The sequence below is a fragment of the Odontesthes bonariensis genome, chromosome 11 (assembly GCF_027942865.1).
Source record: "Odontesthes bonariensis isolate fOdoBon6 chromosome 11, fOdoBon6.hap1, whole genome shotgun sequence".
NCBI classification, from domain to species: Eukaryota; Metazoa; Chordata; class Actinopteri; order Atheriniformes; family Atherinopsidae; genus Odontesthes; species Odontesthes bonariensis.
This window is the reverse complement of record NC_134516.1, coordinates 693845-706632: the sequence shown is the minus strand read 5'-3', so window position 1 is coordinate 706632 and position 12788 is coordinate 693845. Positions and strand designations below refer to the sequence as shown.

The 12788-nt window shown below is 44.0% G+C and overlaps 1 protein-coding gene across 1 annotated transcript; it reads right to left on the bottom strand.

Moving 5' to 3' along the window:
• Window positions 1-3818: 3818 nt before the first annotated feature.
• On the bottom strand, window positions 3819-4575 carry LOC142391963 (nanos homolog 3-like). The gene is made up of 2 exons (XM_075478158.1): window positions 4198-4575; window positions 3819-4077 (listed from the first exon to the last, which is right to left on the bottom strand). Exons 1-2 carry the CDS (start codon window positions 4573-4575, stop codon window positions 3838-3840), a joined length of 618 nt encoding a protein of 205 aa, XP_075334273.1. The 3' UTR covers window positions 3819-3837.
• Window positions 4576-12788: the final 8213 nt, after the last annotated feature.

Sequence of the window (12788 nt, the reverse complement as noted above, 5' to 3'; positions counted from 1 at the left end):
TGGCATGACATGAAAACTAAACAAGACCTGAACCTAAAACATGATCTAACTAAGAACTAAAGACATGAGCTTAAAAACCAAACATGATCTAAAACATAGTCCCATGACAATAATATACACTATTTTGCCAAAAGTATTCACTCACTCATCCAAATAATTAAATTCAGGTGTTCCCATCACTTCCATGGCCACAGGTGTATAAATTCAAGCACCTGGGCATGCAGACTGCTTCTACAAGCATCTGTGAAAGAACGGCTCGCTCTGAGCTCAGTGGATTCCAGCGTGGTACCATGATAGGATGCCACCTGTGCAACAAGTCCAGTGGTGAAACTTCCTCGCTGCTAAATGTCCCACAGTCAGCTGTCAGTGGTGTTATAACAAAGTGGAAGAGATTGGGAACGACAGCAGCTCAGCCACCAAGTGGTCGGCCACGTAAAATGACAGACCCCCAAACTTCATGTGGCCTTTTACATGTTTAAACCATAGAGAAAAAAACTCCATGTATGTGTCTACCGACTTGGCAAATAAAGCTCATTCTGATTCTGATTAGAATGTGTTTTTAGATTAGATTAATTAGAATGCTTTTTACTTCTACATTGCTGTAGGGTGTTGAGAGCAGGAAGTCCCCTCCTGCATCCATGTTGGACTTTAAGTGCGTAATCCTGCACTGGCACCCGAGGTCCAGCTGCTGGACTGCAGCTTCCCGCCACAGCGTGAGGGAGGCAGAAGCTTTATCCTGTACAGAACACAGTATGAGATGTCAGAACTATAAAGGCACCAGAGATTACTCTGTAATGTGTAAAATGACCACAGTAAACATATAAACAACCATCGCCACAGAAAGAGATAGTTAGCACACTCCCATAGACTACTAAGGTACTCACAGAATATGAAAGTCACGTGGAAACTTATCTGATTTTATCTTCCCTTATCCAGAAACTACAGAGGTTGTCCCTCCTCTCCAATCCTCCCATTCTCTGGTCTTACCTGCTGCAGCTTCAGCTCGCGCAGCGGGACCTCCTCTCTCCCACTGCGGACTTTTTTGACAGCTGAGAGCTAAATAAGAACAAGTTCAATCACTTAGTGATCTAATTAGACATAAACATGTCATTGCAACAGCTTTTCTGTAATAAAACATTTCAAATACTGGTCATTAGACAATAAAGCTACAGAAAGTCTGTGTTTACAAGAAAATCCCAGATTTGTACTGCATTACTTTGTCTACCTAAACATTTTTTTTTAAGTTAATTTATTTTCCACTGAATTTTTCTTTTACACTTTTGGTTTTTCAAATTCAGAGTCTGATTTTGATGCTGTAAAAATTTGATATTAGAAATTCGTATTCAAACTCTGATTTTTATATTTTTTTATAACAAGCAGAACAGAAAGGTCTCATTTTAATTTGCAGGTAAATTCAGATGTACATTTCTTAGCTTATAAGTTACCCGTTTTTTAAGGACTCTTCTGAAATTAACAAGTTTATCACCTCTCTTTTATATATCCAACCTTTCCTCTCATGCAGCGAGGAGGAGGTCGCTGAGACAGAGGAACAACCTGATCCATCTGACTGCCTTGAAGATGCCACAGACCTGATCTGCGGGCTCATCAGAGAACTCTCCACTCTGAAGTGAGTCGTCAACATTTTCCTTTCTTTTGTCATCTATTTTCATCCTTTATCCTTGTTTTATTGCCAATAAAACCTGCAACATTCGTCAGCTCCTGCTCCTTTGTCCTCCCAGAATTGAAGGCTTTTGGAAGTTTTTTTGCAGCCATTGGTCACCTTCGTCCACCTCACTGCCTCTAATTGGCTCAAATGAGTAATCAGCTGTGCAGCTGTAACTTGTGTCAGCTCAAACCCTGAATGCTTGAGTTTTAGTGTGGATGTTGGGCAAAACTGCACCTCAGAGCAAGTTATGGTTTGTGGATTGATGAAAACATAAACAATGAGAGAAAGATGACAGATTTCCTTACATGTGGAGAGGCTGCCAAGGAAAAAAAAACATGACGGGTGGCTGTCTGCTGTGTTCTCCACGTCATCAGAAAGGGATTTATAAATTTGTCCAAGAAATGCTTCGTTATCCAACATCTCATTTTACCGCACCAACACACTGAAGTAATATCTATAGCCTTCTTGTTGCATTTGTTTTAAAAGACTTGCAGTAATTAACCTTTTTTCCTTTTTCCAGTCGAAAGGTCATGGCCGCTCATCGAGAGGTGGAGAACCTGCGGCGCAGCAGTAAAACTTCAAGAAGCTCCGTACGTTGAGGATTTCTTTCAAACTGTCCTGATCCTACTGTTACTAGTGATGTGTCGGTCGCGAACGATCCGGCTCTAAGAGCCGGCTCTTTCAAGTGAACGACAGGAACCGGCTCCACAATGGGAGCCTTTTGGGATCCTATTTGGGAGCCTTTTTTTTCTTTCAGTATCTCTCCGCCTCCCTGTCGTTGCACTTGTGCTCTGCAAGTGCCACAGAGCCGACAGTTTTTTCCCCACATCGTGTCTCTCCCCTCTCCCTCTCCCTCTCCCTCTCCCTCCCTCTCCCCCTCCTTGCGGTTTTGCTCTGCTTCTGCCAGTGCTAGACGGAGTTTTTTTCCTCAGTCGTCTCCACTGCCCTCATGTCAAGCGTGTGCTCCACACATCTGACCAATCACACGCAGCTTTCAATTAATAAGGTGACGGGAAACACTGAAAAAAAGTTTGTCCACTTTTTTCCTTTCCTCTGCTGTCCTGTGTCAAGCTTGTTTGTATTTATAACTGTTTAATTTATTTTAAGTTATTTTTGTGGAAGTGGTGCTATTTTGTGATAATTTAATTGGTTATAATCAAACTTTTATTTATAAAGCATTGTTATGCCACATTTTTACTCATCATAAGTGCTTAACAATGTCAATAATGAAACAAAATGTTATAAAATTAGGTTTAAGCTATTAATTAATTATGTAAAAAATATATATATGGGGAGCCGTTTGGGAGCCGAAAGAGCCGGCTCTCCACAGTAAGAAGAGCCATTAGAGCCGAATCTCGAAAAAGAGCCGAAAATCCCATCAGTAACTGTTACCCCGTGGGTTTAAAAAAAAAAGTGTTGAAAACCATTATACATCCAACTATTGACAGGTTTTCACTCTAGGTTTAATTTCCAGCTCCAATGTTTTCAACTGAGTGGTTTTGTTGTTCCTGAATAAAGCTTTGTGTGTTTGTTAGATCAATAATCTGTTTGCAGTGATTCATCCGGAGCCTAATCTGTTCATGACTCGCTTACTGTCACATAAGAGACAAATACATGGAGAGTGATCAGAATGCAAGCACAGATTTAGCCAATTTAGACATTTATCATTTTTAAGCACACGAGAAGAGTCACACAGAAATCTTCACTTTTTTTTCATAAAGCACTCAATGGCTTTTCAGAAGAGCCTCAAAATAAAATACACTTGAAAAACAATGCCTCAAACACCTCAGAACAAGAGGAAGACACTCATATTAAAAGATTAAAATGGTCACATGACGTTAACATGCGTTAGTAAAGTTATTACTGATGACTGTAAATCTTACAAAAGGTTTGATAAGTGTAATCCTTCAATGCATTACCGGGAAATACGAGTCGGCGACTTTTAAAAGTAGGTATATCTATTGTAACTTATATTGTCTTCCATCTATTATCTATTGTAACCTCCCAAACATAACATAAAAAACACCAATCAGCTTTAGAAAACGTGCCAAAGCATGCAAATGAAGAGGAAAGCAAACACCACACAAAAGTAAAAACCACACTTATGCCAAATAATAGAATACACTCAATAAAAAGGGATGCTGACTTCCGTGCAGGGTCTTCTTGTTGCTTCAGCGTCTGGACCTGGCGTACACGGAGACGTACGCGCTGTCCACCTTGGGACAGAAGCGCTTTGTGTGAGCTTTGGCCCCCGTGGCTCCGCACAGAGGACACACGTACTGCCCCAGGTAGGGACATAAAACATCTCCTGCCTGGTTCTTCAGCCAGTGGGATCCGTACACCAGCTCAGACTCCCCGTTGTGCTTGCAAAAATTGCACAGCATGCGCTCAGGAGGAGGAGGAGGAGGAGGAGGAGGAGGCGGCGGAGGAGGAGGAGGAGGAGGAGGAGGCAACGCTGGCGGCTCGGGAGTCTTGAAGTGGCAGGTCCTCTTGAGATACTTTCCTCCCCGAGAACTCGTCGGTCTTAGTACAGGCTTGAAATTCACTGCGCGGGTAACATCAGCACCGACATAATCTGGTGCGGCGCGAAAATGATCAGCTGGGTGCTTTGGAGCCATGAAGTCTGGCAGCAGGGGTTTCCGGTGGAAAACTGACGCCTCGCCTGCGCCCAGGTCAGTTTTACAGACTGAGTTAATGCGCACTGACATCAACGCTTTGCTCAAATCATCAGGCTGCGAACAAAGAGTTTTACACACTGGCAGGGAGGACTCGGCAGCCGTGTTCCGACCCAGCATCTCTCTTAATGTGTCCGACAGTCCCATGTAATCCCTCCAGGGCTGGAAACTTTTGCTTTTTGACTCCATGAAGCACGGCAGGTGATGAAAGAGTTCACACCCCATGGCGTTCATTCTAGCTCCTTGTTGGCGGTGTTTATCCATTTGTGCGCCGGACTCTCTCTGGGCAGGATGATCGAGATATTTAAGTTGAAAGAACGACGCGAAGAACCGCGAAAAACTGCGCGAAGTGACTATTCCAACCAAGGGCGAAACCAGTGTAGTGTAGATATTGGTGGGGGTCCTAATTAGAACTGTAGATCATATTTCAGCGCCTTCCAAACCCCAACCTTTCTTTTATAGATAGATAATTATAAATTATAGATAAAATATTTATTTCAATTTCAATCACGGTGGGAATCGTATTACACCATATTGTGGCTTGTGACGGACTTTGCGAGTGGAATCTGTTTTTATTTTCGCTGAAATATATAGCCTAGCCTACCTCCAGTGTGGCTGCTAACGTTAGATCTATGGGCAGATGCCTGGTCTGCCCTCAGCTAAGCCCGCCGCCCCCGAACTCTCGAGCACATTCTACCAATCAGAATCACTGTAGGCCCCTACGTAGCATAATGACTCAAAGGGTTTAAGAAATATATTACTCCGCCCATCTAGCCAGTGGGAACTTCAGTGCCGCCAAATTCCCCTACAAACTTGTTGGATAAAACGGATAACTATGTCGGATTTGATGAAGGATATTGGCTGTTTAATCCGGATTCACGTTTGTGGTAGGTAAAGAGTTTACTTTAGCCTATAGTTGCTATCTTACAAAGTTTAAGTGATTGTGAACGAAGTCTTTGCAAAATGGGAAACTGGGAGCTTCTTAAAGGTAGGGCAGGAGATCCTGGATTTTGAGTCCAGCGAAGCTGCATTTTGAAAATACAGAGGTAAAAAGTCCCAACCCTTTTCTTCACTTTCCCCCGAAGGCACGCCTCTAGAGTACATGAACGCGCACGAGCACGAAGGTGCACGAGCGCTGTTCTGACAGCAAGCATCGATCGTTGCCGTATTTAGTATTTAGTATTTAGTATATGATAACTATACGTTTAATAATGCTAGGTACTAGCCAAGCTGGCTCTAGTTTAGCTTCCTGCCAAGCTTCTGGACGCGTAATTCGTTCACGGAGCAGGGTACGCGCACGGGGGGGGGGGAGGAGGGGAGCTGAGTGAAGCTGACACCCCACCCACGTGAAAAATTCAAGCAAATAGATTGATCGGTTAGTGCTCCGTTTGTGCAGGTTTGTGCCGTTAAAATTTTCGTATGTGCTGCTTTGGTTTCTGAGATATTAAAGATTATTTTTTAGGTCATCCAAAGGTCACCATCCCCCCATATTACTCCAAAACAAACCAAAGTAGTCTACTTTTTTAGTGCTCCGTTTGTGCAGGTTTGTGCCGTTAAAATTTTCGTTTGTGCTGCTTTCGTCTCTGAGATATCATGAATTATAATTTCGGCCTATGACGTCACCATCCCCCCATATTACTCCAAAACAAACCAGAGTGGTCTACTTTTTTAGTGCTCCGTTTGTGTAGGTTTGTGCCGTTAAAACGGGCGTTTGAGCTGCTTTCGTCTCCGAGTTACGTTTTACTTTCAGTTGATCACATGATTTCACTATATTGATCAGGAGGCAATGAATTTCATCTGCTGCAGGTCGTTCTGTTTTGTTCCAGTAAGTTCTTTTCGCCAATTTAGTCAGTGGGAAGTTGTCAGCTGAGTGAAGCTGACACCCCACCCACGTGAAAAATTCAAGCAAATAGATTGATCGGTTAGTGCTCCGTTTGTGCAGGTTTGTGCCGTTAAAATTCAGTCAGTAGGAAGTTGTCGGATATGTTGCTAACGGAGGAGAGAATAGAAGGTAGCAAGTTTGTTTTTTAAAATCCCTTTCTGCAAATAACAGTGACATTAGCCTAATAATGAAGTTATATGTATTTTACGGAGTCAGTATTTTTTTATTTAGTTTATTGATGGTTGGCAAGGAATTACCTTCACTGAATGTCACTCAAGGGTTATATGTGTTAATTCTGTTCTCTCCTGCGTTAGCAACATATCCGACAACTTCCCACTGACTAAATTGGCGAAAAGAACTTACTGGAACCAAACAGAATGACTACAACCTGCAGCAGATGAAATTCATTGCCTCCTGATCATGCGCGTCGAGAGACCTGGTCATTCGGGGCTTCAGCCCCGAATCTCCGGGCTTCAGCCCCGAATCTCTCTGGACTGACATAAAGAAAAATATGTATAATAATAATAAGAAGAAGAACGAAGAAGAAGAAAAAGAAGGAGAGCTCCGTCACGGGACCACACTTTGAGCGGTGACTACCGCGGCGCTGCTGTCATCATGCAACTTTGTAACCAGCTCAGACCGCAGGATTCTGAGGCGCGGTGAGGCGGTGCGGTGGCCGCCGCGCGAGTGAAAATATGCGATTCGCGCGAGTTCAAAAAATCCAACTTTGGCGAAATATTCGTGCCAGACAGCCTATCAGCGTTGAGATTCTGGACGACAGTGACGTGGAGACAGATGGACAGGCGCTGTCTGTGACATGCAGATGGGACTGCACATGGAAATTAGCTTCAAAGCTACAATCTGGTGCAGGTCATCTCTTTACTTTGTAATTAATGTACTTTGCACATGGTCCCTGACAAAATAAAATAAAAAAATTAAATCACCGCCTTCTCCAGGAGCACCCCAGGCCCACCAGGACCCAGCCCGACGACCCGCTCGGGAGGACCGGCGCCGCGATCTCTTGGCAGGACACCATGCCACAGGCGCCCCGCAGCTGAAACGGAGCCGCGGCCCAGCTGCGGAGCGCCTACAGCCGGCGTCCCGCCGAGAGATCACGGTACCGATCCTCCCGAGCAGGCCACCAAACTGGGTCCCGGCGAGCCCGAAACACCGCTGGAAGCGGCCGCCACGGGAGGATCGGTACCGTGATCTCTCGGCGGGACGCCGGCTGCAGGCGCTCCGCAGCTGGGCCGCGGCTCCGTTTCAGCTGCGGGGGCCTGTGGCATGGTGTCCTGCCGAGAGATCGCGGCGCCGGTCCTCCCGAGCGGGTCGTCGGGCTGGGTCCTGGTGGGCCTGGGGTGCCGCTGGAGGCGGCCGTCATCCAGACGGAACTCATGGAGGACCGGCGCCGCGATCTCTCGGCCCAGCTGCGGAGCGCCTGCAGCCGGCGTCCCGCCGAGAGATCACGGCACCGATCCTCCCGTGGCGGCCGCTCCCAGCGGTGTTTCGGGCTCGCCGGGACCCAGTTTGGTGGCCTGCTCGGGAGGATCGGTGCCGTGATCTCTCGGCGGGACGCCGGCTGCAGGCGCCGGTCCTCCCGAGCGGGTCGTCGGGCTGGGTCCTGGTGGGCCTGGGGTGCCGCTGGAGGCGGCCGTCATCCAGACGCAACTCCTGGAGAAGGCGATGAAATTATCCGAGCTGAATGCACCACCGGATGATGTCACTGATCCAGACACGACGGCGTGTGCGTTTCAGACGAATCTCGACTGCCACAGCAGGTACAAAGACGCGATTAGCCATGGATAGCCCCTTGAGCTATTTACTCGTTTTTTACTCGCGCGAAAGAGGCGTTTGAGGCGATGGAATTTAATTTACACCTGCGGCAACGATCACGCGATGAAGGCGGTGCGAATATTCGCATTGCGTTTGGTGTGAACGCACCGTTTAGGCTAACAAAGACACAGTGTCAGCATTTGGATATATGGATCTCGGCATTTTATCAAAACATGAATGCCAACATTCACAGTTCGGCATTCAACATGTTAAGCAGCTGGTCATGAACTGTGTTAAATTTTCATTTTAACACCCCCTTTTTTAAAAAAAAAATCCCGGGGGAAAACCCCCCTGACCCCCCTTAAAAATTATTTTCATGTCTGGGCTACAGCCCCGAATGTTTGCTCAAGCTACAGACGCCCCTGCTCCTGATCAATATAGTGAAATCATGTGATCAACTGAAAGTAAAACGTAACTCGGAGACGAAAGCAGCTCAAACACCCGTTTTAACGGCACAAACCTGCACAAACGGAGCACTAAAAAAGTAGACTACTTTGGTTTGTTTTGGAGTAATATGGGGGGATGGTGACCTTTGGATGACCTAAAAAATAATCTTTAATATCTCAGAAACCAAAGCAGCACATACGAAAATTTTAACGGCACAAACCAGCACAAACGGAGCACTAACCAATCAATCTATTTGCTTGAATTTTTCACGTGGGTGGGGTGTCAGCTTCACTCAGCTGAGGAGGGGGAGGGAGGAGCAGATTGCAGTTTGATAGACGGCATCAGTATCCAATCATTGTTAACGGTCCGTTCACAATGATTGGATAGTGTTTTTCCTAGATTGTACGTTCTAGAGGCCACTAAAACTTTTCATATTAATGTCAAAACTTTTAATTAATTGTTTGCAATGGGGGTGTAAAGAGTATTTCAAGCAATATGTAAAAAAATGTTCCAGAAAAAGATCCCCTACCCAACCTTAAATGAAATATCTTAGCTTGATGAGCAGACCCGGCGGCAGAGACAAGCTATTGGACGGGCATTTAAATAAGTAGGGGGGGTCCCCTAGCGGGGGGGTCTGGGGGTCCTCCCCCAGAAAATTTGGTATTTCTTAGACGCAATTTTCTGCATTTTAACCGAATTGTGGGCCCCGTTTCAGCCCAATAAGGAACTGTCCTTTTGTTACTAAATACGTGACGATTCCATTATTTCAAGGGACGGTTGGCAACTCGTTTAGGCAGCCCTGGCAAACACATCACGCTTCCTTTAAAGTAGGCATTCGGAGACATCTCGAAGCCTGCACAGTTTCATCCACTCTGTATAATCATCGGTGCATAAATTGAACACAAAGCCCAGATCACGTTTGCCCCTTTCTAGTCGCCATTAATACTAATATACACACAACGAGCAAACAGGAGCGCAACAACAACAGCAACGCCCACGCACGGCCACAGTGAATTCAGACTGGCGTTGAGCCGACATCAGAACGTATTTGAACATGTAGTTCAGGGTCGGACTGGGAAAAAAAATCGGCCCTGGCAATTTCCCCGGGACCAGCCCCCCCTCTCAGTATTAATTAGTATCTCCAATCTAATTAAATAAAAATAAAAAACGAGCACAGACCGCTCAGTCCATGGCATGTACCCATAGAAAAAATACACACACAACCTGACTATCGACTGCTAACAACCATGATCAGTAACCTACACAAACCCAGACACATAATGGCTCGGCGGCCAGCAATCGGATAAACCAATGAAGTGAATCAATCCTGTGAAAGAATGAAAACAAGTGAATGAAACCTGCACTCACCACGACGCTGAAGTTGGCATCCGATTCGCCAGCCTCCGATTCGCGCATTAAAGGGGTGGGCATAAAGGGCCATTTCACTGCTTTTTTGCATTTTGATCGACCAAAACAAGGTCCTGTATGGAAACTACAATAGTTACACTGCTCAAATCTGGATGGAATTATTCTAAAGAGGTTGTAGATTCATTAAAATCTTGTTTGGGATTTGTGAAACCTTTTTCTGATTTGTGAAAATGCAGAATAGGGCCATTTCACTGCTTTTTTGGTATTCTGATCACCCTGAACTGGGTCCTGTATGGAAACTACATTACTTAGACAGCTCAAATCTGGATGGAATTATTCTAAAGAGGCTATAGATTAATTAAAACACATTTTATTATTTGTGAAAACTTTATTTGGTCATTGAAAATTCAAAAAGTTCCTCTGAGCTTTCTTTCTTCTTTTCATTTGGACACTCCAAAACCAGAACCTGTATGAAACATGATTAAATATGGGTTTAATCATTGATCACATGATATAAATGATATCAAACACACTTTAGAATTTGTGAAACCTTTCTTTGTCCCAAAATTCACAGAAGTCCTCGCCTCTCCATGTTCATTTTAATTTCCATGAGGATCTCCTGTCTTTCACCACATAGGAAAAAGAAAAAGTTCATGCATTTTACGTCACTAACTACTTACAAGAGTCTTCTTCACTTGTTGACTTTATTCTCATGTTCTTTTATCTAGAAACAATGACTTCTCTCACCTTTCTTCCATCTGCCCGTGGTCAACCTCTGCCACCGATTCAATCCGTTTCATTTTTCTGACTACTTCCAGAGCCTTTATTGTTGCCTGCATCAGACATCCCATAGTCCAACCATTAATATGCCCTATTCTGTATTGGATGCTTTGATGAAATCTGCATCACACATTTATTGCTGTCATCTCATTAATCTTTCCACTAACATGTGCCATAATTTCAGACCCTGCTTGTCTTCTCCTGCTCCCATCATAGTCATCTTACCTCCCATCTGAGTGCAGACAGGACCTCCTTCATCCCTTCATTAACACTATCTTAGATACTGTACCACAACTTCCTGATTATATCGTCTATCAAACCCGTAGTATTTTGCCATTATGTGTTATGTGCACTGATGAATTGGATATTAAACATTACATTTTGCTGTTAGAGTTAACCCTATACCAGACAAGACAATTTGTGAATGTAAGGTTGAAATACATTTACTTAATCAAGATTGTCTTTCTGGAATGTTGAAGATGTCTTTTGGGTTAAACTATTTCTTCATATCTTCAAGTGGTTGCCAGTGAGAAATAAACTTCTTGTTAAGTTGTTGTAATATAGATAGTACAGTGTGTAGTTTGATCAGTTAAAAATGTGTAGTGTTGTCGTGGCTCCAGAGTAGAGTAAAATAAATTACAACGGAAAAATGGGCTACTGTAATGAAGGTAATCTTCATTCTGACTTTTGGTCTTTGAGGTCACATGAGTAGTATTTTTAATAATGTGGCACAAATAAATTGTCAAATGTTTTATTGAATGTGTATATTAACAACAAGTGGGTGTGCAGGTCTTGTGTTGCCCTCAGCGGGGAGTGAGGGGGGACCAGGCCTGTAAAGGGAAACATCCAGTCAGTTAGTAGCCTGAAATGCTCTGTGATAAGGATACGTGTAGCTAAAGGATGTGATAAACTGTGAGGTGACTATGCTGTTTGGAATTGTGAATTCTGAAATTTGTGTGTAAAGTCATTCACCTATGTCTCCTCTCCAGGGTGCTCAGTCAAAAGAGTCCCTACATTCAGTCTGCAGCGTTTGAAGGTTCCGGGTCGTACCATGTGCTGATTAGTGTAGGGGGGAGTGCACCAGAATCAGTTAGGGGAAGTCTTTGGTAGATTTGGTACTTTTGTTTAGACATGCTAGGAATTGATTGATTTTATAATAGAGGGTAAATGTATTTTAAGGTTTTTGTGTGTTGTTGTTATGGGGATGTGTAATGGGAGGAGCAGGAATCCTCCAGGGGTTTGGTTGGTGGAGCCAGAGTAGGATATAAGGCTGCCAGTTGTACCAGTGAGAGTTGGTCCTGTTGCTACTAATGCTGCTAGGACCACAGTATGTGTCCATGTTAAAGTGTATGATTGATGTAAATCGCACGCCTTCAACTGGTACAAAATGCAGCTGCACGACTTTTAACTGACACTAGGAAATTTGAGCACATTACGCCGATTTTAGCATCTCTCCATTGGTTTCCCGTCCATTTTAGAATTCATTTTAAAATTCTTTTATTTGCTTTTAAAACCATGAATGGCCTTGCACCAGTGTACCTCTCTGAGCTTCTGCAGCCCTACGCACCCAGTCGATCCCTCAGGTCAGCTGATCAGCTGCTCCTGAGGGTTCCTAAAACAAGGCGGAAGCTCAGGGGGGACCGAGCATTTTCTGTTGCTGCCCCTAGGCTCTGGAATGAGCTGCCGCTGCACATTAGGCAGGCCCCTTCCTTGTCCTGTTTTAAAAGTCGTCTTAAAACACACCTCTTTTCTTTGGCTTTTACCACCGTCTAGATTGTTTATTTTATGTGCAAAGTTTTGTTTTATGTTTTTATTGTGTTTATTTTAATGTACAGAACTTTGGTAACCTTTGCGTTTATTTAAAATGTGCCTTGTAAATAAAATTGATTGATTGATTGATTGATTGATTGATAAATGTTGGTGAATAAAACACCCGGTTGGTTCATCACTACCTCTGCCTCAAGCCTCCTACCTTGCGTATCCATCTGCTACATGGCCATCCTAACAGATACATATGTCCATGGACAGTATTCTAAATCATGTAAGCACAACCTAATGATTACTGTTGGTCTTAACCACCCATTATTTTACATTAAATATGTCAAATAAAATAAATTTTTATTTTCTTGACGTGTCTTGTAAAATGGCAACTGGAAACAAACTTTAGCCAAATAGACAGTTTTTAATCTCATTATTA

What these genes read in the sequence shown, in the direction of transcription:
- LOC142391963 (XM_075478158.1), bottom strand. Translation starts at nt 4,575, where the DNA reads ATGAACGCCATGGGGTGTGAACTCTTTCATCACCTGCCGTGCTTCATG. An exon ending in GCGCAGTGAATTTCAAGCCT is followed by an intron (nt 4,078 to 4,197) that starts GTACTAAGACCG and finishes CCGCCTCCTCCT; the next exon opens with CCTCCTCCTCCTCCTCCTCC.